At 40.3% G+C, this 20,000-nt stretch overlaps 1 protein-coding gene across 2 annotated transcripts; it reads right to left on the bottom strand.

Moving 5' to 3' along the window:
* Positions 1-11,232: 11,232 nt before the first annotated feature.
* Positions 11,233-19,988, bottom strand: LOC103142933 (cilia- and flagella-associated protein 52-like). 2 transcript variants are annotated; one of them, XM_016674919.1, is made up of 14 exons: positions 19,824-19,988; positions 18,993-19,192; positions 18,780-18,916; positions 18,552-18,674; positions 18,269-18,368; positions 17,977-18,093; positions 17,615-17,715; positions 17,313-17,483; positions 15,983-16,131; positions 14,470-14,615; positions 14,143-14,294; positions 13,095-13,242; positions 11,923-12,034; positions 11,233-11,432 (listed from the first exon to the last, which is right to left on the bottom strand). In XM_016674919.1, the coding sequence occupies exons 1-14, from the start codon at positions 19,891-19,893 to the stop codon at positions 11,251-11,253; spliced, it is 1,908 nt and encodes a 635-aa protein (XP_016530405.1). In that variant the 5' UTR covers positions 19,894-19,988; the 3' UTR covers positions 11,233-11,250. The 2 variants fall into 2 exon arrangements, with proteins under 2 accessions (XP_016530405.1, XP_007559317.1); XM_007559255.2 differs by having other exon boundaries at positions 13,140-13,242.
* Positions 19,989-20,000: the final 12 nt, after the last annotated feature.

Here is a 20,000-nt window from a genome sequence, read left to right as displayed (position 1 = left end):
CACACACACACACACACACACACACACACACATTCAGTGGTACTGAATTGCATATATATCAGCCCTAGTCACCTAACCAATGCCTCTATCTCCTTTTTATTCTCCTGTTGTCTCTTATCGCCCATATTTTTTATTCCAAAACGTGCTTTTTCCCCATAGCAAATCTTGCACTTCCCATAAATACAGGTTATTTTTTCTCTCTTTACTCATGTTTTCTCTTTTGTTTCTTATCTGCCGTTCTGTCCCCATGTTTCATTTACCACAGCGTCATTCCTCCTGTGCTCATTCCACTTCCTTTTTCTTTTTCATGATTTTCACATTTCACAGTTTTCTGTGGAGAACTCCATGCAGCCAGGTGTCTTTGTGTTAACATGTGAAAACACAATGTTTCTTGCAAAAAGGAAGAGGGGAAGAAGTTAACTGTGATCAGAACAGATGGAAGGACACCTGCTCAGTAATGATGTTTTGTTGCACACTTTGTCTCTTCTATGGCCAGTGACTCAAACATACATACACACAACACCCCCCACACACACTGCTACCTCAGGGAGGGAAAAATGGGCACAACATGAAGGGACATCCTCCTCCTCCCATGTGGGTTAGAGTGACTGATGGGACGCGGATGAGAGTCAGATAAAAGAACAATGAGGAGGCATGGAGGCAGGTCTGACAGGGAAAAAGAGGAGAGAGAGATGGAGAGTGACAAAGGACAGACAGGGTGTGGCCACACATTTGGAGAGAGAAACCGCCAACAATGAATCCTCCAGACGGCTATGTCTGTGCTGATATGTGTGTTTGCCAGAGGTAAGAGTTTTTCAGAGAGGCGGGCAGAGCAAATCTGTCTAGCTGCTGGTCTGAGTGACTCTACCGGCCACCATGGTGACTGAAACTGTGAAGCTGGCCTGCATTTGGTTCCTTTCGGGTGATGAGTTGTAAATCGGAAAAAAAAGTTGTTTTAAGGTTGGAAAAAAAAAAAGATTTATATTTTACATTATCCAGTCCTGAGAAAGCATTGAAAAAAAAATCATTTACAAAGCAAGAACAAAATCTGGAAGTGCAGCATCTCTGACTCTGTTCAAAGGAGCCATCTTGGAACAGGTGTGACCCAGTGACAATTTTACAATTAATAGAGTAATATTTGTAGCTGTATCTGATTATACTGAGCTTAGAAAAGACTACCACTGCGGGAGAAGAGGACATTGGTACTGTTTTTGGTCCAGATGGCTTACCTTGGAGGAGGCACCAATTCAATGATTTTCATAAAAACTCTAGAAAATGCCTCTGTTGCTAAAAAAAACCCCCACAAAGAATCTTCCAACGGGGAAAATGAGAAAAACAGCATGATGTAACACTTAAATTTTATAACCTTGAAATAAAATTGTCAGTACTGTTGAGTTATCAGAAAAAAATCCTGAGTAAACAAGAACTGATTTGCACAGATAAAAATGGAGCATGCTAATCAATTGGTTTACAGTGCTGAAAATAAAACCCAGACTTACCCTCATAATATGTTAACTTAATAAGGATGCCCTCTGAAGCTTCAGTGCAGACATTTTAGAATTTAATCCGTCTTTTTGCATTAAAAGGCAACAGCATATTCTGTTCAATGAGTCACAAAATGTCACACGTACGAATAAAAAGATCTCTAAAGCAACACTTTGTGTTAAGACACAAACAGGAGTCAATATTGCTAAATGACATATAGCTTGGAAAATCACATACTTTCAGAGACAGAGCTATGTCTTTGGGAGACATTTCAGATGGTTTTCTGAGTCCAAGTAGGATAGTTGATAAAAAAAAAATTACTCTACAAAACATGTTAATTTTGTTTAAGGTTTTGCTGTAAAATCAATAAATAAAACTGAATGTCACAAGACAAATTGCCATAAAGGCATGTTTTAATTGGCACTAGTTTATAAAACATGATTAGTTCTGTCCACAGTCAGAAATGAAAAGAGGAGTAAACAATGCGTTAGCTCTCAGAGGAGATGGAGCGGCACAGCCCGGCAGGCAGGCAAACAGAGCAGAGCCCGTTACCGGTGGTACAAATGAGGTTCTTGGCACTATGAATGCCAATGAGCAGAAGGTGAAGCCCAAGTGGGTAAAAACACACACAGGCATCCGCTCTCCAAGCACAACCAATCAGAGGAAAACAACATGGGGAGTGTCACCCAGAAACTCTGCTAACTCTAATGCCAACAAATATATTCACGCCTCTTCTGTCTCATTTCATTCACTTATGAGCAGATTCACCATGTCATAGCCCGCAGGTGTCATTAACATTTCAAACATGGAGAATTATGCAAACACGCCGCATGCTGCAATAGCAAGCAGCTCTGCTCGTTTTACTCGGCCGTCCGGCCGCTGAGACGGAACTGTTTTCTCATCTGTCAATGTTCCGCAAAAACAAACATCCTGTCAGCGTCGCGTACTTTCACATTTACATCAAGCGTGCTTCACATCGGGGGGCTGAGGCAGAGGAAAAAAAAAAGAATGGCTTGACTGGTTCTTCTAAGGAAAACCAATTTCAGAGAAAAGACACGCGAGTCGACATCTCGCACATGAAAGATGGTATCCATGAACACTTTCTGCTCCCATCATCCCTTCTGACCCATTTGGATGGACTGTCCGACCTCGTGGCCTGCAAAAGCAATCTGCTCTTATTGTATTTCATCGTAATCAATTCGTGCTTGGATGAACTGACCAAGGTGTGCGTGGTTGTACATGTGTGTTAGCGTCCATCTCAGTTGGTAGGTCTATGTGCAGGTTCCCAGAATATGGGGTGATCAATCACATCACACAGCTTTAGATTAGAGCTCCATCGATCTGGTCTCAGCTCTGACAAACAGCCTGACCCAGAATACGTCCACCTGGACAGGACACACGCACACACACACTGCATACAGTGTCTTTTCTTCTGCTGCATTTCATGTAGTGCCTCCCAGGAGCATGCAATACCACATACACACATACCTGGAATATTTACGGAGAACCGCAGCCTCACACAGCGCGGTCCCTGTGCAGTAAACATTCAAGGTGGGAAGAGTTTCGCCCTGTGGGTGGCTGCTCATTTGTATGCCCCTTTCACTGTGGGTCAGCTCTCCCGCCCCCGGTTCAGGAAAGTAAACACACACTGTCACGGCTTGATGTTCTCATCATCCTTTTCGACTGACACAGGAATGTCAGATATTTTTCTACCTGTGTGCATGCGCCCCGCACTTCACTTATTAATGCTGTGTATCGTCCCAGTCGATGATGATGCGTGATGAAGGTCTCTGCCTGAGGGTAGAGAGACCAAACAGTGGAAGCTCAGAGATGTGCGCCGTTTGCAGAATTACCAAGTCCAAGCTCCTGCCTTTGAGTGTGTATTTTTTTCCTGAGTGTGTGTGTGTGTGTGTGTCCGTACTTATTGAGCTTAACCAGAAACCATTAGCAGTATGTTTCCAGAGAGGATGTTATTGTGTTATTCAGATATGGCTTGAAGATCTCCAGTTGTCTGTGTTGTGAAGCAAAAGCAAGAAAATCAAAGCAATGAACATTTAAAGCTTGTATGCGTGCACTCGTTTGGACACGGTGATTTCTCCAAACACTGCAGAGAGGAGAAATCTATGCAGGTCACAGGTGAAAAGGTAAAACTCTTCCAACACTTGCTGCTTATTTACATTGGAACATTTGGTAACCAGTTCAAAATTACAGGGAAATAACCAGAAAAGTTATTCTTTAAAATATAATTGGAACTGATTTCATAAGTCTATGAATTACCAGGAACACATTTTGTTTCTCGGAGGTCGAAAGGTAATTAGGCCATTTTATGGCCTAATTATAAGTAACATTGTCAAAGTTTGACCTAAGAGGGAAATGTTGGGAAAAGGGAGATATTCTCAATTCTCAGAGCTGCCTCTATGACCAGTGCTGTTTTGACTCTCATGGACCTAACCTTGGTCTGTGTGTGTGTGTGTGTGTGTGTGTGTGTGTGTGTGTGTGTGTGTGTGTGTGTGTGTGTGTGTGTGTGTGTGTGTGATGAGGGTTGAATCTCAGCACAAACAGCTCACTCTGAAGAGGCGAGGCAGCGCTGACACCACTTAGTATCACTCTGCTAATATGAAGAGGAACAGAATCTAAATAAGTAGTGGACGTTGAGAAACTCTTACCAGAATCTGGGAGTTCACCTTAACAATTAACTGGACTGGACTCACATCACTGACACTCTTTACAGGAAACATCAGAGCAGACTCTAACCGCAAGATAAACTACAGATACTTTGAACTGCTGAGACGCCATTTATAAGAGTTTGCTTTGACTAAATCTGCAGTCCTACAAGGTCATTAGAAATAACTTTAAAAAGACAGTTGTTGAATTTGACATTGGATAAGGTTGCGTTCTGTCATATACTTCATACAAATAAGAAAAACTAGCCAGTTCCAAGCACTGCTTGTTTTGATATGTAAAAACCTCTTGCTTAATTGAGAATTATTTCTTTTATTAATGTTTTCACGGATCCTTGGAGGAAAGTCGTCTCATTTCTTATCCTGTTGCATAACAGCTAAGCAGTGAGTTTCATAGACACATATAAAGTTGTTTCTAAGTCTCTTTCTGTGGTGAGTTTCACTGGTATGGACAAGTGACCAATTGAGATGTGGAGAAAGAGGGCAAATTGACCAATGAGAGAGCTGTTCTTGTTATAAGTGATTTACTCTCCTGACATCTTTAACCAAATTACCCAGCATCCTCTGCGCCGAGATTACTGAGATGTAGAGTCGCTGCCTGTGTGTAAAGTGTGTGTGGGTGCATTATTATGCTTTGAGCTGCAGTTTATGGAGATCTACAAGAGGAATTTGGACTAGGGAGACTTAAAGCTAACGCAGAAAATGTGTTTGCTTTGAGGCTTCTTCTGAGATCAGTTTTCAAATTGTGTCCCAGTTATTGTGCAAGCTGTTATGCAGGACAGGGTTAAACAGCATATTCTAGGTTTATTATCATTGATTGTGACTGTGAGCTGTGGTTGGAAAACCCAGAAAAATTTTTATTAGACTATAAAAAGCTTCTTTGTACTTTTTATAAGTCCATGTAAACTATGATACCCACTGATTCATGCAAGCTGATAGAAAAAAATGGATTAAATTAAGTTATCATGCAAAGGATTACCTAACTTTCAAACAAGTAAACAAGTAGTTAAAGATTCTCACTTATCAGCTTTAATAAGTTTATATATAAATTTCTACACACTTACACTGACAAAAACAGTACAACCGCTAAAATTGTACTCAGGTATAACATTACTACAGCATATATTACTCAAGTAAAAGTACAAAGTAGCTATCCAAAAATTACTAAAGTAAGAGTATTTAGTAAAAAGGCTACTTAATGTGATTTAACTTGATGTAATCATGCAGGCAAAATGTTAAAATTGTTTGCACATTCTGGTACTCAAATAATATTAAAAATGTAATATTATACTAATATATTATTTAAATATTATTTGAGTAGAAGCAAAAAGTATGATGCTGTAAAACTACTCTTTGAAGTGCACTAAGAAAATGACGAATGTAAACTCAGCTGAGTGAATGTAACTAGTTACTATCCACCTCTGTCTGCATGATCCATTATTTAATTTCAGCTGCTGCTCTGTTGGCCCTCAAAGACAGATAGTGAAGGTCGTCTCATTTCACGCTTGCAATGGTTAATGCCATTAAACTAGACATACAGATTTGCTCATATGCCCACCCCTTCTGATATACGTGCAAATGTGCAGCAGCAAGATGAGGGTACCATCAGATAAACGGCAGCTCTCATGTCGCAGCGGCACACGGTCATGTTCTGCCTCTGAGCCTATATGTGTGAGTACATATTTGTAGCTTTTGGTGTGACAGATGTTTGACCAGACTCCAGTGATCCCATTACAAGAGCCTGAGAAGCAAGGCTTATGAGTGTGTGTGTGTGTTTGATGGAGAAGATCATCTCAGGACTGCAGTTATTAAGCAGCGCTCTCTATCACTGTGGCATGTTATTATCTGGCTGGGGTCTACGTTACATCACTCATACTTACACATACACATTGGGGCGGGTGTGTGAGCACCCAAATAAACAGCACATGGTCACAGAAACATATATCTACAATGGGGGTTTTTGTGTGTTTTTCATCCTTCATCACCAACCAGCAACATCCAGCTCTGGAAAAGCTGCAGATCTTAAAAAAGGGGATGCACGGCACTGATTTGGAGAAAAAAAAAAGTTCAACTCAAATGTAACATCCATGGTTAATAAATAAATAATTTTACATAAAGGCATAAAATAAATGGCAAATAGCTGGTATAATCATCGAGCTGAAGAAAACAAGATGACGCCAGATTCTAGCAATGTTTTTAAGGAGGAAAACTGAAATACATTTATTTTTCTTTTTTATAAATTATTAATTTGTTTAAAAAAAGAATCTGCAATGAGCATAATATATTCCAGACAAGGTTTAATAGTCAATTTATTCCATTTTTTTTTTTGCTTGGTTAAAGTGGATCAAGAGCCAAAAAGAACAACACCGAACATCGACTTTTTTTTTGTGTTTTCTCATAAAGATTTCATGAATCTCATCTGCTGGCGTTGGTCCACTGTGCTTTCTAAAGTCCACAGTCAATGCAGCTGTATACTTGGACATTTTGGACTGACTTTTTGCTGTCTTCTGCAGACAAGCTTGATGGAGATCGTGATTTTAATTTTTCGAGCAGGACTTGGCACCTGCCCATCCTGTCAAAGATACCAAAAGCTGCTTCAGTGACTACTGTGCTTGATTGGCTTGCAAACTCCCCTGACCTTTAACCCCACAGAAAATCTATGGAGTATTGTCAAGAGGAAGATGAGAGACAACAGACCCAAAAGATGCAGATAAACTGAAGGACGCCATCACTGCGATCTGGGCTTCGTTCACACCTCGGCCAAGTATCCAGTTATTTTGCTACATGCAGCTTCATTCCAGCTGAGCTGCGTCGTTTTTATATTTCCTGATCAAACCTAACTGCGCGGCTTCACATATGGCTGAGATTATATAATAAAATAAATTGCCTTTTTTAAGGTATTTAAGTAATTACTTAGTATTAAAAGAAAAATAAATGCAACACTTTAAGGTTGTAAGCAAAGTAACAATGTAGGACGATTTCTTAGTGATGCCCAGATTTGTTGAACCGATTGCCAACTTGCCTGGAAGGGAATCAAGCATCGCTTAGCAGGTCCGTTCAGTTCATGACCGTTAACGTATATCCATCTGCAAACACACTGACGCATACCTGCTCGGATCATGTTAAATAGGTTACTAGGCATCTTGATGACAATTCTTTGGAAGAAAATCAAAATAAGAGCCTTCAAATTTTACAGATAGTAGTGGTGATTTGTGAAATCTGGCTTGTCCACACATTACAAGCTTTTGAATGTCCGTGGAGCTCAAGCTTTAGCAAGAAATGCAGAGGTAGTAAGTGTCGTGTCTCACAGATGCCATACGTGTCTTTGTATATCTGTGTCTTGCAGAAGGTTATGTTCCCCCTGCTCAAATTATCCTCAGGCCCCTCATTTACAAGCCTCTTGTAGCGGCACCTGAGAGCAGATTATTGTTTAGGAGACTGGCAGCAGAGCAGGCACAGAAAGTGGATCCCTTCTCTTCTCTTCTAATCTAATCAAATTTGATGTTTCCAAACACACAGCGGCTGGCTGAAGGCACTGCGATGATAACCCAGGAACAAAGCCCACGCTTGTTGCTGCAGACTTACCTAAGCTTCTCCAATTCCTGCCTCAATTTAGCATTCTGTCCCCAAGGCTAAGAGCAGGAAAACAACATGAAAGCAATTTAACCGGGTGACATTGCATGTGTGTGCACTGCTTTGTGTGTGTGTGTGTGTGTGTGTGTGTGTGTGTGTGTGTGTGATATTTTGTGTAGCAGGCGGTGAGGTTATGGGGGCATTTCCTCCATGTTACCACTTTATAACGTAGAGACACAGAAATCGAAGCTGAAATGCCTGCAGCCTCTCTATAAATACTCCATCTTTTTACAAACAGCTGTCAAATCTTCATACGTTTATAATATGTTTTTTTTCTGTCCTTCTTAAATCCATTGTTTCCCAAAAATGTTCAAACCCCTTAAACATTTTTGACTCACTTTGTTTCGTTGCAGCCACAAACTGTATTTAATCAGGATTTTGTCAAGATTTTACCAACACAACACATGAGGTGGAGAAAAAAAAAAGAGAAATTACTTTCTTTTTCATTTTTCCACTAATCAAAACCTGAAAAGTATGACATGTTGCAGATCATCGATCAACTTCAGGGCTGTACATAGTTTCCACAAGTCTGAACCGGAAGTGATCCGTGACATCTTAGTAGGCATGTTCACTGACTTTTACTACCAGAGCTGGGTAGAGTATTCAAGAACTGTGATCATGTAATAGTTGTAACGTACTTATATTGTTTATAAGTTAGATAGGAGCGAGGCCAGAGTCATGTCTAAGCTTGTGCTTATGACTGCTGCAAACTTTAAATGGTTCTTCTCCCAGCCGTCGCTTTCCAAACAGTGGCTTCCTTTTTGCATCTCTTCCATGAAAAGCAGTTTTGTAGCCATGTCCTGCAAACAGATTCAGCTATCTGGGCTGTGGATCTCTGCAGCTCCTCCAGAGTCCACCTCTCAGCTACTTCACTGATCGATGCTCTCCTTGCTCAGCCTGTCAGTTCAGGTCCGTGTTGCTGTACAGTTTCAGTTTTCAACTGATGAACTGACCAAATCTCTATGGTTTAAACTTGGTTTAAACTTCTCCACCACTTTTTCTGTCGTTTCTTCATTACTGTTCTCTGACAAACCCCGAGGCCAAGAGAATAGGCTTTCATTCTCTATCCACTTTACCACTATGTACAAATGTCAGTCTATTATATAAAATCCAAATAAAATTACAATAAGGTTCATTGAGTATAAACACTTTTTGCAAGGTCGTAAGTCCTGGATGTCAGTACAGGATGAGACAGTAGATATTTTACTACTTTAAAAGGTTTTTTGCTTTATTATTAAAACATAAAAGGCTTTTTTTAAGTTGATGTAGTAATAGGAGGGCTGACTGCTTTGATATACTGTGTGTATATCTGATGTAGCGATCCCCCCAGTCAGTGCAGCAGAGATCCTTTCATCACTTTGACCTACCCTGCTCTCACTTTCATCTCACACCAACGAGGGGCTCATTAATTTCTTATCAAAGGAGACTGATTCACTGCAGGTCTGTGGACAATATTCAAGCATTTACGCACAGAAAACGGACGGGGTCGTTGTGTTTTATAACGAGCGAGGAGTGGTGAGAAGAACCGGCATAAACACAAAATAAAGCCAAATCCTGTCCGTCCACTCCCATTGGCCACGTTTCAGTCCATGCAACCTGGAGATGGAGGCTGGAAACAAAGCTGCTCAGAGCTGAAGCACGCCAAGAAGCAATTTTTTTTCTTTCTTTTTTTCAGCACATCTGGAAAGAAGACACTCGCTGTTGAAGTGTGTGTGTGTGTGTGTGTGTGTGTGTGTGTGTGTGCGCGCGCATATGCAGGAATGGCCGTTACGCCACGTTCCAGATAATCCCACACACAGGCGGGGCCAGCCAGGTTGTTGCTGTGTGCTCCCAGTTCAACTCCACCAGCACACGGCTGGTTTTATCTATCCAGACTGACTGACAAACAAGCCGTGCCTCGCTGTGTTCCAGTGTCAGAGGCTGCATCGCATGTTTTCGCCTCAAAACTTTACCTCTGCAGCTGCTGAGAGCTGGAGCCTTCAGTCACATAAATGAATCGATCCAATTTCTGCCTTGAATGTGGGTTATTTTTTTCTTAACGGAACAGTGAGAGAGAAGACGGATGAGAAATTGAGTTAGGGGATGGTATGATGATTCAATCTGAATTAGATGTGGCCTCTTATTAGTTTCAGCCAACCAAGTTAGAGGATTATCATGTGATCCAGCTTCCTCTCAGCATGATATGAAAGGGAAAAATATGTGAAGCTCTTTCTCAGATCACAGGAAAACATATTTTGAAGTGTTTGAAACAACAGAACAAAGAGAAACTCCTTGTTAAGTTCATTTTTTAAAAGAATGAAGAAGGAGAGAAACAGCCCTGATATTAATCGAATGTGACCTTACAGGTGTACTTCTCACTTTTTAGCTTCTTGCTAACAAAGTAGCTCTGGTTGGGTTTTGTGATCCTGGCTCTGGTTACTCTACAGAATAACTGCAAATGAGACAATTAAACCAGAGGACAACAGCCACCATTACAGTTTTCATTCATTCGTGTCCACAAACTGCAAAATTCAGTTTTTCAAATAGATTACTTCCCCAACACAGTCATTAGCTCCATCACCCCCAAAATTATGTTTAAATCCATTAACAGCAGTACCCCCAAATTCAAGGACCACAATTACAGACCCTGTTCTCCATTGCTCTCTTACTTTATACATAAAATCAACACTAAACATCAAACATGAAATAATTTGAGACTGAACTACACGAGGAAATAATCTGGTGTTTCCATGAAAAAGTGTCTTGATTTCATGAAGAAGCAATCATGCAGGAGACACACAAAAAAAACAACTGTTCATGTGACTCCTGTTGTGCTGCAGCGCCATCTAGCTTCAAAATGAAGAGCTTCGCATTACCTGCTGTTCATGACAGAAGATTCAGGTTGTTCTGATACATCAGACAGACAGATAGAAAAAAATTAACTTATTTCTCCAAGTGTATTTTACATAAAAATACTCTCTGTGACCTGATAGTTTTGCAGAGGATTGACTTTTTGTTTTTCAGATGATCTTAGAAGTTGCTTTCATGACCAGCCTGCAGCTAATCCAATTTGATACTGCGAGACTCGATAGTGGTGCACGTTTTCCAATAAGGGGAATACTTGAGGTATCAAAAGGGGATTTTGTCACATTGTTTGCCCACATCTGCTTGACACAATGTTATTGGACAGATAAAATCAATTAACAATTGCACTTATGACCTGAAAATATATTTCCTAAGAGACACTTTCTTTTGTGAGTCACAGAGAGGAGATTAACTGTTAGGTGGTTAATTATACTAATTTAAATTAATTAAAAAAAACAAAAAAACACTTCAACACATTGACATGCATAATTAGTAATACTGTCTGAATCTAGTGATATTCTCTGTTTCTCAGTTTAAATCCGCTCTGCAATCTTATATGTAAAATTTGCAAATAAATATTAAGGTAAAATGCTACTTTAAGAGTTTATTAGGAAGAGGGAGGGTGAGGAAACTTCCACTGCCAAATGCCTCCGTCAGCAGTGGTACAGACCAGGACGCTGTTGCTGGAGCAGATCTTGGTGGAGGTAATACTTGCACCAAGAGGCATCCCTACATGGGTTACGTCTCCGAGCGTATAGTCCCACACCTTCAGCTGCTTGTCCTCTCCACCTGGCCATACAAAACGGAGAAAGGTGTTTTAAAAACATTTAAGAAAACTGTAAAAGTGACTTACAGTGTCATCAGGAGAGAGTAAATCATGCTCAAGATAAAATAGTAAAAACATGCCATATTAAAATGGCCATAAAAAGGTTATGACTACCATTTTTTTTTATTCAAATGCTATGTGATTGATCAGACAGAGCAGATTTTCTTTCCACCAGATTTATCAGACAATAAATCTGGTGGAAAGAAACAGAAGCAAATGTATGATTGCAATAGCTATTTACATTTTGTTTTTCAGAAGTTACTATCTTGGGCATGTTTGTCATATTCATCAGGGGCTTTAATTATTTTCTCTGAAAAGAGACATTATCTTTTGTGGCTTTTCATCCAGTCTAAAACCAGTTTTGATGTCTGATCAAGGTTCTGATCAAGCTCTCTACGCTTGACTCAGATCGGCAACACTGGTGACACGATGAAGGTTCAGACAGCAACAGACCTGTCACAAAGTGGTTGCCGTCAGTTGTGATGTGCATGGTGTTGATGGCCCCTGACTGGGAGCCCTCCAGTTCTCTGATGGAAGAGCCGTCCAACACGTACCAGTAGGTGATCTGACAATCAGATGAGCACAGAGGTTACATCTATTATGTTTTAACCTCACACAGTTGTTCTCATACTGGAATGTTTTTTTCATTTAATAGTAAATAAGACCACAATTATTATTCAATTTTTACTCAAAAGCCAGCCTGATTGCAAAAAAAAAAAAATGCATTTACTTGATTGATTTAGAGAAATATAATAAATGTTTGTTGAAGAAAAACAAAGCCCTTGCCATATTGTAGATCTACAATAATTTAGAGATTCCTTTTTTATTCAGATTTTATTTGTTTTACTAAACTTTTATTTTTGGACATGCCCATTAATGTTAAGCTGGTAAAAAAAAAAAAGCCACATAAATAAAAACTTTTGGAGTTTTCTTTAAGCTATCAAATTTTTATACAGATCAGTCACTTTTGACTTGATGATTTTGGACCAAGTGATAAAAACTTTGCACACCAGTTATCTAAACCATAACATTCTATCACTGTTTTGGTATCTCGACTTTCAAGCTTGTGGTTGTCATGAAATTCAACACCAAAAAACAAAAAACAACACTCAAACATTTCCCACACAAAGAACAGAACATTTAGTCCTTTGCAGTTTTATGTTTTTAGGCTTAATGTTTATTTTGCGATTATTAATAAGTGTTCCCTGTGGTAGATTATACACATGTGGTAGATTATACACAGCTGCTATTACTGCGGTGGTTGATTAGTCAATTTAAACACGAGGATACGTCATAGTTGGTGTTTATGTCGCCTTTTTTTTTTTTTTAACTGAACTGAAACACACCAAATTCCACATCACGCCTAGATGTTATGGTTGTCAAATTCAAGCAAGAATAAATGAACTACTTCCCTCTCCCTCGCCATTTTTTTCTTAATCAAAACTTGTTCCTGACCTTGTTATCTAGTTGTCGTAGCAAAGCAATGTGTCTCTTTTTATTTTATATATCGGGCGTAACACCTTAAGACTCAGCGCGTCATATTGACATCTTAACAGCTAAAACCAATGTCAATGTCAGCCAGTAGTTTTTTGGCCTCCTGTATTGAGACAGGGGCGGGATCTTACGCGCGTGACGTCACCCCGCAAGGGGTCCTTAGGGTCTGAAAGCACCTTTCTGTCTGTTCCACTCGTGATGATCTGGTGTTCATCTAGATTGTAGCACACACTCCGGAAAAGAGTGTTCGCAATCACCCTCTGAAGGCTCACGAATCGTCTGAACAAGGAAACACAGAAAAACAGAGGAACAGTTCAATAAAGACATGAGAAGAAGCTTGCTAACGTTGTTTTTGTTGGGTTTTTTTACTCCAAGTCAACTTTCTGTTGACGATTACATTTCAAGGATAGCCTACTGAAGGTAGCTTTAACGTGGAGCTGGACAAGAGTCACAAAAATTGCTGTTACAAATTGTTAAGTAGACAGAAAATTTACAGTATGTTGGGATGGATGAAAACAGTTCACCGAGGACAACGAAAAACTGTGACCACAGCTTGATATAATGAAGATTCTCTTTACAGAAGGAAGCGTGTTGTTTAAAGACAGTAAGCGTGGTAAATGTACTTTAATTCTCTACAAACCAGAAACAGCATCAATGTTTAAAGACAGCCATTTTACAGCACTCTTCGCATTTCTCGTCTCTTCTTTTTCTAGACGATAACTGGTAGCGTTTCCATTCCATTTTTTGAAGCAGAAACACAAAAGTGCTTCATGTCGTGCCATAACAATCACAGTTTAAATATGCATGGATGGATTGTCTCCACCTATCCTGATGTGAAAAACACTTCAGTTCTTCACTTTTCCTGACTGCATAGGAAGCCCATGCTCTGCTGCTGCTCTCTGTCCGTCACTTAAGAATTGCTAAATTGAACGCCATGAAGAAATTGCGTAGTAATGTGCTTCGATTTGTCTTTTCAACAAATTTGTCGTAGCTTGACTTTTAAATTTCCAGCCATTTATCTGATCTCCACGACATTTTGCGAGGACTGCAACACAAATCTAAAGATGAAGAGAGTAAGCATAAAGTTTGTGTGTGTGTGTGTGTGTGTGTGTGTGTGTGTGTGTGTGTGTTCTTTACACTGCTGAAGTGTGTGATGTACTCTCCAGAAGTGCTACTCACACTAAGTCCCAGATGATGCAGGTCCCATCAGTGCTGGCTGTGACGCACTCGCTGTCATCGCTCTTGATTTTGACGCAAGTCACAGCCTCTTTGTGCTCCGCCAGCGTATTCAGCAAACGGTGGCCTTGAGGCTGTAGCTCCCACACACGCACCTGCAAATGGAAATAAACTCATTCTTCTCCATTCCTTCTCCCTATTTTGTTACACCAGTGCAGCCTTTTTTAAATTATTGTAGCATTTTGTGGAGAAATAACGTCTCGTATTGTTCAAACTGAGAAGATGCTTGTTTTAACATCTTGAGTTGAACGAATATTAGGACATACTGACCTGTCCCTCTCTTCCTCCGCTGACAATCTTCTTGGAGTCTCTGGAGTTGGCGATGGTTGTCACGCCCATATTGTGCGCGTTGTTCATAATGAGCAGCGGCTTCCCGTTTTTCGGGTCAAACATGCGGATCTTACCATCGCTCCATCCTAAAACCCAAAGAAAAACCTGCATTCCTACTGTTGTGAAGAGGAGCGGTATTTTGTAGCTGGCGACTTCGGCACCGCTGACACAGAAGCAGATGAACTGCTGCTCGATGTTATGTCTCAGATGGATACTTCACAAAGTATTCAGATTGCTGTCACATTACAATCCCGTACTTCGGTGTATTTTATTGTGATTCCACATAGTAGACAAATACCACACTATGCACATTTGTGGTGTGAAGAGAAAAGATCATTTAAAAGAGAAAGAGTAGTAGTGTGGAGTAGTGTGGCATGAGTTTATATTTATTCTATACTGTCAGAACTATATCATCATAAGTATTGGGTCACTCATCCAAAATGCTGAATGAAGGCGTCTAATCCATGGCCTTGTGGCAGCATGATAAAATGCCATCAGTGCAATAAGTCCAGTTTTACCCCACAGTCAACTCTTGCCTAATGAGCATTTCTTTGCTTGGCATCTGCCAGGAGACAGGAACTTGCCTAACCGCATTATCTCAGTTTGATGGAGAGGGACTCATGGTGTGTGTGTGTTTTCATGAGTTGGACCTGTTCCCTTAGTTCCGTTGAACGGAACTTAATGATTTAGCTTTACAAGATATTTTGGACAGTTTTATGCTCCTAACTTTGTGGGAATAGCTTGAACGTGTGCTTTAGTACATAAAGCAATGTTCGCAAAAGCATAAAGGAACAAGTTCTGCGTGGAAAAGCTGACTGCTCTGCACAGAGTTGTGCACATGGACTCTGGCCTTTTGGAGGAATTACAGTGCTTCTGGAAGAATGGACAAAAACTTCCACAAACTCTCCTGAGCATTGTGAAAAGCCTTCCCAGGTGAGATCAAGTCATTACAGCTGCAAACGGTGGCCCAACATCATATTAAATCCCATAGATTTAGAATGGGATATCGCTCAGGTTCTTACGTGTGTGGAGGAACACAAATGAATACTTCTGGTTTATTGTTACAAGAAAACCAGGAGAAGTGCAGTTTGCCTCAATCCATATAGGACACAAAGCTAAACATGAGGAAGCAGGTGTTCAGGTCAGATGAGACAAAAAGTCAAGACTGATGATGCACATTATCGTAACCACAGGGAAATCGTGGGAAATTGCAAAAGAATGTTGCCCAAAAACCGACAGAGATGTACTCAAGGTGATTTTACAAAATACTAACTCAGTGGATAAAATCAAACCATGTATCAGTTTCCTGCCACTTCCCAACACGCACAACTCTCTGTTGGTCTATCAGGTAGGATCGCAATAAAATACATGGACGTTTGTGACAAAATGCAAAATTGTTAAAGAAATACGAATGTGTTTACAAGGCATTTTAGATGCGTTGCCTGAATCTCACCACTGATGATGCCGTGCCCATCACTCATGAAGCACAGGGTGTTGCAGGTCACGTTGGGCACAGAGAGACGCATTAGCTCTTTGGGCTTGTTTACGCGCCACAGTCTGATTTCTTCCTCAGAGCAGGTTGCAAACACCTGGGACATGGCACTAGCACACAGCAAAAGAAACAGAGTAAGAAGTATTGACCTGCAGTTTGCCCAACTTCACAACAGATGTTGCATTAATGTGTCATCCTCTAGTGAGCAAACTAGAGAAACACAGATTTCTTTTAAATCAAGAGGTGTCACACTCAAATACACAAATGGTCAAAATTAAAAAACTTGACATGTACTGGAGAAATGAGGTAGCTTCAAATCAAATATAAAATAAAGCACAGTAGAAATGTTAAAAACCTTTAAGGTTATTTTCTTCATTTGTAGCCTTCTGAGTGAAATTTCGTTGGTAGCCCCTTTTTAACAGGCTCACAATAATGAGAATCATTTATTTAAATGACTGTCCAACCACTCAGTGGTTGGGGAAAGTTGGAAAAAGTTGCTAAGACAAAATCACAAAGTCTTAGAGACTTTTATTGCACTTAGTCCTCATAACTTCTGAATTTTCTCAGCCACCACAGTGGAGTTCTCCTTCCACATGCATGCAGCTGCTGCAAGGAAAGGGGCATGTGGAAAACATTCATCACAGTGCAGTTTTGTACTCTGATCTATTGACGCCCTCAGTTTGAGCCAGATACCAGTAATCTCTTCTCCTACCAATGTGGCTGGTAGTAGCATCAGGTCACTATTAATTGCAAACAGAGAGGACAGGTGGCTTGTAGGTCCTTCTGACATATGTGCCAATGCATCACACATAACATTCAGGAATTTGTAACATTAGCGGTGCATGTGCTGTCCAGCAGCCGGCCCGCTGTGGTAGATATTTTGGAATAAATTTTTGTGGGTCAAAAATAATTAACCTAGCACAATTTCTGACACCTCTGTTTTAAAAAAAATTTCAGCCTGTGCAGGTTTATAACTCCATGCAGGGAAACATGTACTATTAGAACATGTTACTTGAATGTAAAAAAAATAAATAAATAAACTGTGGTGAAAGAAATTGAGAACCAAGTCTGCTTCTGTCTAAATGTTAGTGTGAGACAGGAAAACACAAGAAATAAACTGTCTGATACAACACAACCTTCCTCCAAAACACCCTCTAAAAAGATGAAAGACAGTCAGGAAGCAGAAACTCTGACAGCTTCAACAGCTTAAAACTTGCGCTGGTCATTTTTCTTCCCATTGGGAGCTCACTCAGACAGAAAAGTGGTCGTAGACGTGATAGATCAGACTTACAAAGGAATGGCTATGTCATGGATAGTGCTTCTGTGGCCTGTGCATAGCAGATCAGCTTTGAAATCCTCAAAACTGACACGGTACATCTGGGCTCCCTCTGTGCCGACTAAGAGCTGCCCTCCCTCGTCACTGAAGGCAACGGAGGTCACTCCGTTCTCCAGCTCGATTTCCCTATCAGGGAAGATGAAGGAGAGACGTAAAAATCATCTGCATAATAAACAATATGAATTTAGCTGGTTTAACAGTCAGATGTTGCTATGCTTGTTTGAGGTTGACCCAAAAGATATGAGGGTGAGACTCGCCTGACAGTTTGGAAGTTATTCTTGGAGCACAGAGCCAAGGTACCCGATCCAGTGCCAATAATCATGTCTCCAGAGTTCAACACCTTGAGGACATTGATACCCTGGACAGAAAGCAGAACGACTTGTCAAATCAGAGACTTCTCAGAGAACACTAGTAAACAAACAGCATTATGTTTGTTTACTGTTTGTTTACGAGGAGCAAAGCAGATGGGTCGGGGAGAAAATCGCTCAACTTATCCCTCAAAACCTGGAGAAAGTATAGTGGCTATCTCCTGAATGATCATTTCATCAGGACAAGACATTATACAAGTCAGAAATTGTGCAGTGTTAGAAATAAAAGACTAGAAGCTGTGATGACTTACCCCGCTGAACTTTGCTCTAGCTGGACCACAGTTATTCAAGAGTTTCAACCTCGTGTTGATTTTCATTACGTCCCCACTTGTTGTGCCACAGAACATATACTGATCACACACTGAAATCTGTGCAAAAAAAATAAAAAATTCAAAACAACGCAGCCGCTTCACCTTTTTCTAATTACAGTATTTCTTATAATTTCACTTTTTATTTATTATTTCCAACTAAGTTTTCTTTTTTAAAGTTTCAGGGGTAATAGAGATCCCTAATCTCCAGCTCTATGTCAATATGGCCTCGTACCTCCAAACATTTCACAGTCCTCTTCAGCTTGCCTGTCCTGCAGTCAGTGGGCCAGATCCTTCTGTTGGTAAGATCCAACTCCCAGATTCGCAGTGTTCCACTGGCAAACAACAGCAGTACCAGTACGACAAATGACACAGTAACACTTATTTATTTATTAGATTAAAAGTTTCCAAGTGTTGTTGTACTTGGTATTTACAGAAATTGTCCTTGCTACGATGAGGCCCTTTGTCAAAATCATTTCCGACACGTCACAGAATGAGAGGAGATGTCGTTTACCCACCTGCCAGCTGAAGCGAAGATGTTATCACTGGTGTGGAAGAACTCCACGGTGAGGCAGTAACCGTACGTCGAGGCTGAGCTCTTACATATGGCCTGTTTGGTCTCGACGTTCCAAACAACGATGCTAAGAAACACACAGCAAACACCTTGCATAGGTCCTGCTCATCAGATGTCCATCCTGCATGGAGAGTTTACAGGGCTCCGAGTCTTTAGAGGTTTAGCTGTTTACCTGCCGTCATCTTGGCCCCCAAGAGACACCAGGTGTTTGTCGTTGGGAGAGAAGGCGACTGCTTCGACCTTCACCTTGTGGAGCAGTAGCTGGCCGTGGATTGCTCTCGCTGCATAGTTCCAGATAATCACTGGTGCCTGTAGACAAGTATTACTGTAACTTAAGAGTGTCGAAAAATGCACAATCACAAAAGGGTTTTGTGAGTATGGCTACCTTAACGGCCACAACGTTGGCCTGCCCAGAGGCAATGTAGACTCCACTTTTGGACAAAGAAACGCAGGATACATTGTTTGAATGCCCATGCAGAAACTCCTGCTTCCCATCGTCGGTTCTTTTCAGGATAAGAAGACTTCCCAGAGGATATATCAAATACTTCTTGTCTGGATGAAGCTTCAGGCCAAAGGGGACATGACCTGATACATGACATGAGGATACAAATGGTGTGAAAGAGTTGGAACTGGAATTTGCACAAGTTTTGTTTTTGTTTTCTTTTAAATATCCTAGGATATTATGAATATTACATACAAGTAAAGAAAAACACAACAACATTAAAACAGGTTTTTTTGTGGAAATGTAATATATATTAAATTTTTCCCTATCCAACAGATTTACAATTCTTGATTCTCCTGTTCTATTCATAATAATTTACATAGTACAGTATAAAATGTTATACAAGTATTATTAAGCAAATAAATACAAAGAAAACTTTGTATTTATTTGCTTAAATAAATACAAAGTGAAAGTTTCTGTGAAACTTTCACTTTCTGTGAAAGTTTCAAAAGTTATTAAAATTACTTTAATAACTTTTTTTTTAATTAAAAACATTTTTTTTAAATTCTGGTGAAAAAGCAAACCCCACATTTAGGTGGATGGGGAAAATTCATCCGAAAACAACAAGTAACCATCTCCGGTTCTTGTGCCTGTTATGTCATCAACCCAACTACCAACAAAACAGAATGAGCACAATCGTTTTTGAGTAAAAACTTAAGCGACAACAATAAAAAGCAGACCCTGTCCTCACCTTGAACTCCCCAGAGAACCTACCGTTAAAACCGATAACAGCCTGTAACTCCAGCTCAGGAATGCTTCGTGCTTCATCGTCCTTGGCATCCATGTCAAATATGTGAATCGGGAAGAGGGGAAGCAAATGCCTCACTAATTTATATTTTCAAAGTTTAAAGCGGTAGAGGGTAAAGCAGCCGTCAAATTGGCACTCGGAAT

This window comes from Poecilia formosa, unplaced genomic scaffold, assembly GCF_000485575.1.
Source record: "Poecilia formosa unplaced genomic scaffold, Poecilia_formosa-5.1.2 Scaffold103, whole genome shotgun sequence".
Taxonomy (NCBI): Eukaryota; Metazoa; Chordata; class Actinopteri; order Cyprinodontiformes; family Poeciliidae; genus Poecilia; species Poecilia formosa.
Note: the sequence above shows the minus strand (reverse complement) of the source record. Positions and strands in the feature narration are given on the sequence as shown.

Excerpts from the sequence above, each read along its gene's own strand:
- LOC103142933 (XM_016674919.1), bottom strand. The coding sequence starts at position 19,893 with ATGGATGCCAAGGACGATGAAGCACGAAGCATTCCTGAGCTGGAGTTA. Across the intron at positions 16,132-17,312 it reads CATGACATAGCCATTCCTTT|TGCCATGTCCCAGGTGTTTG; the intron begins GTAAGTCTGATC and ends GCTGTGTGCTAG. Across the intron at positions 11,433-11,922 it reads CGGCAACCACTTTGTGACAG|GTGGAGAGGACAAGCAGCTG; the intron begins GTCTGTTGCTGT and ends TTGTATGGCCAG.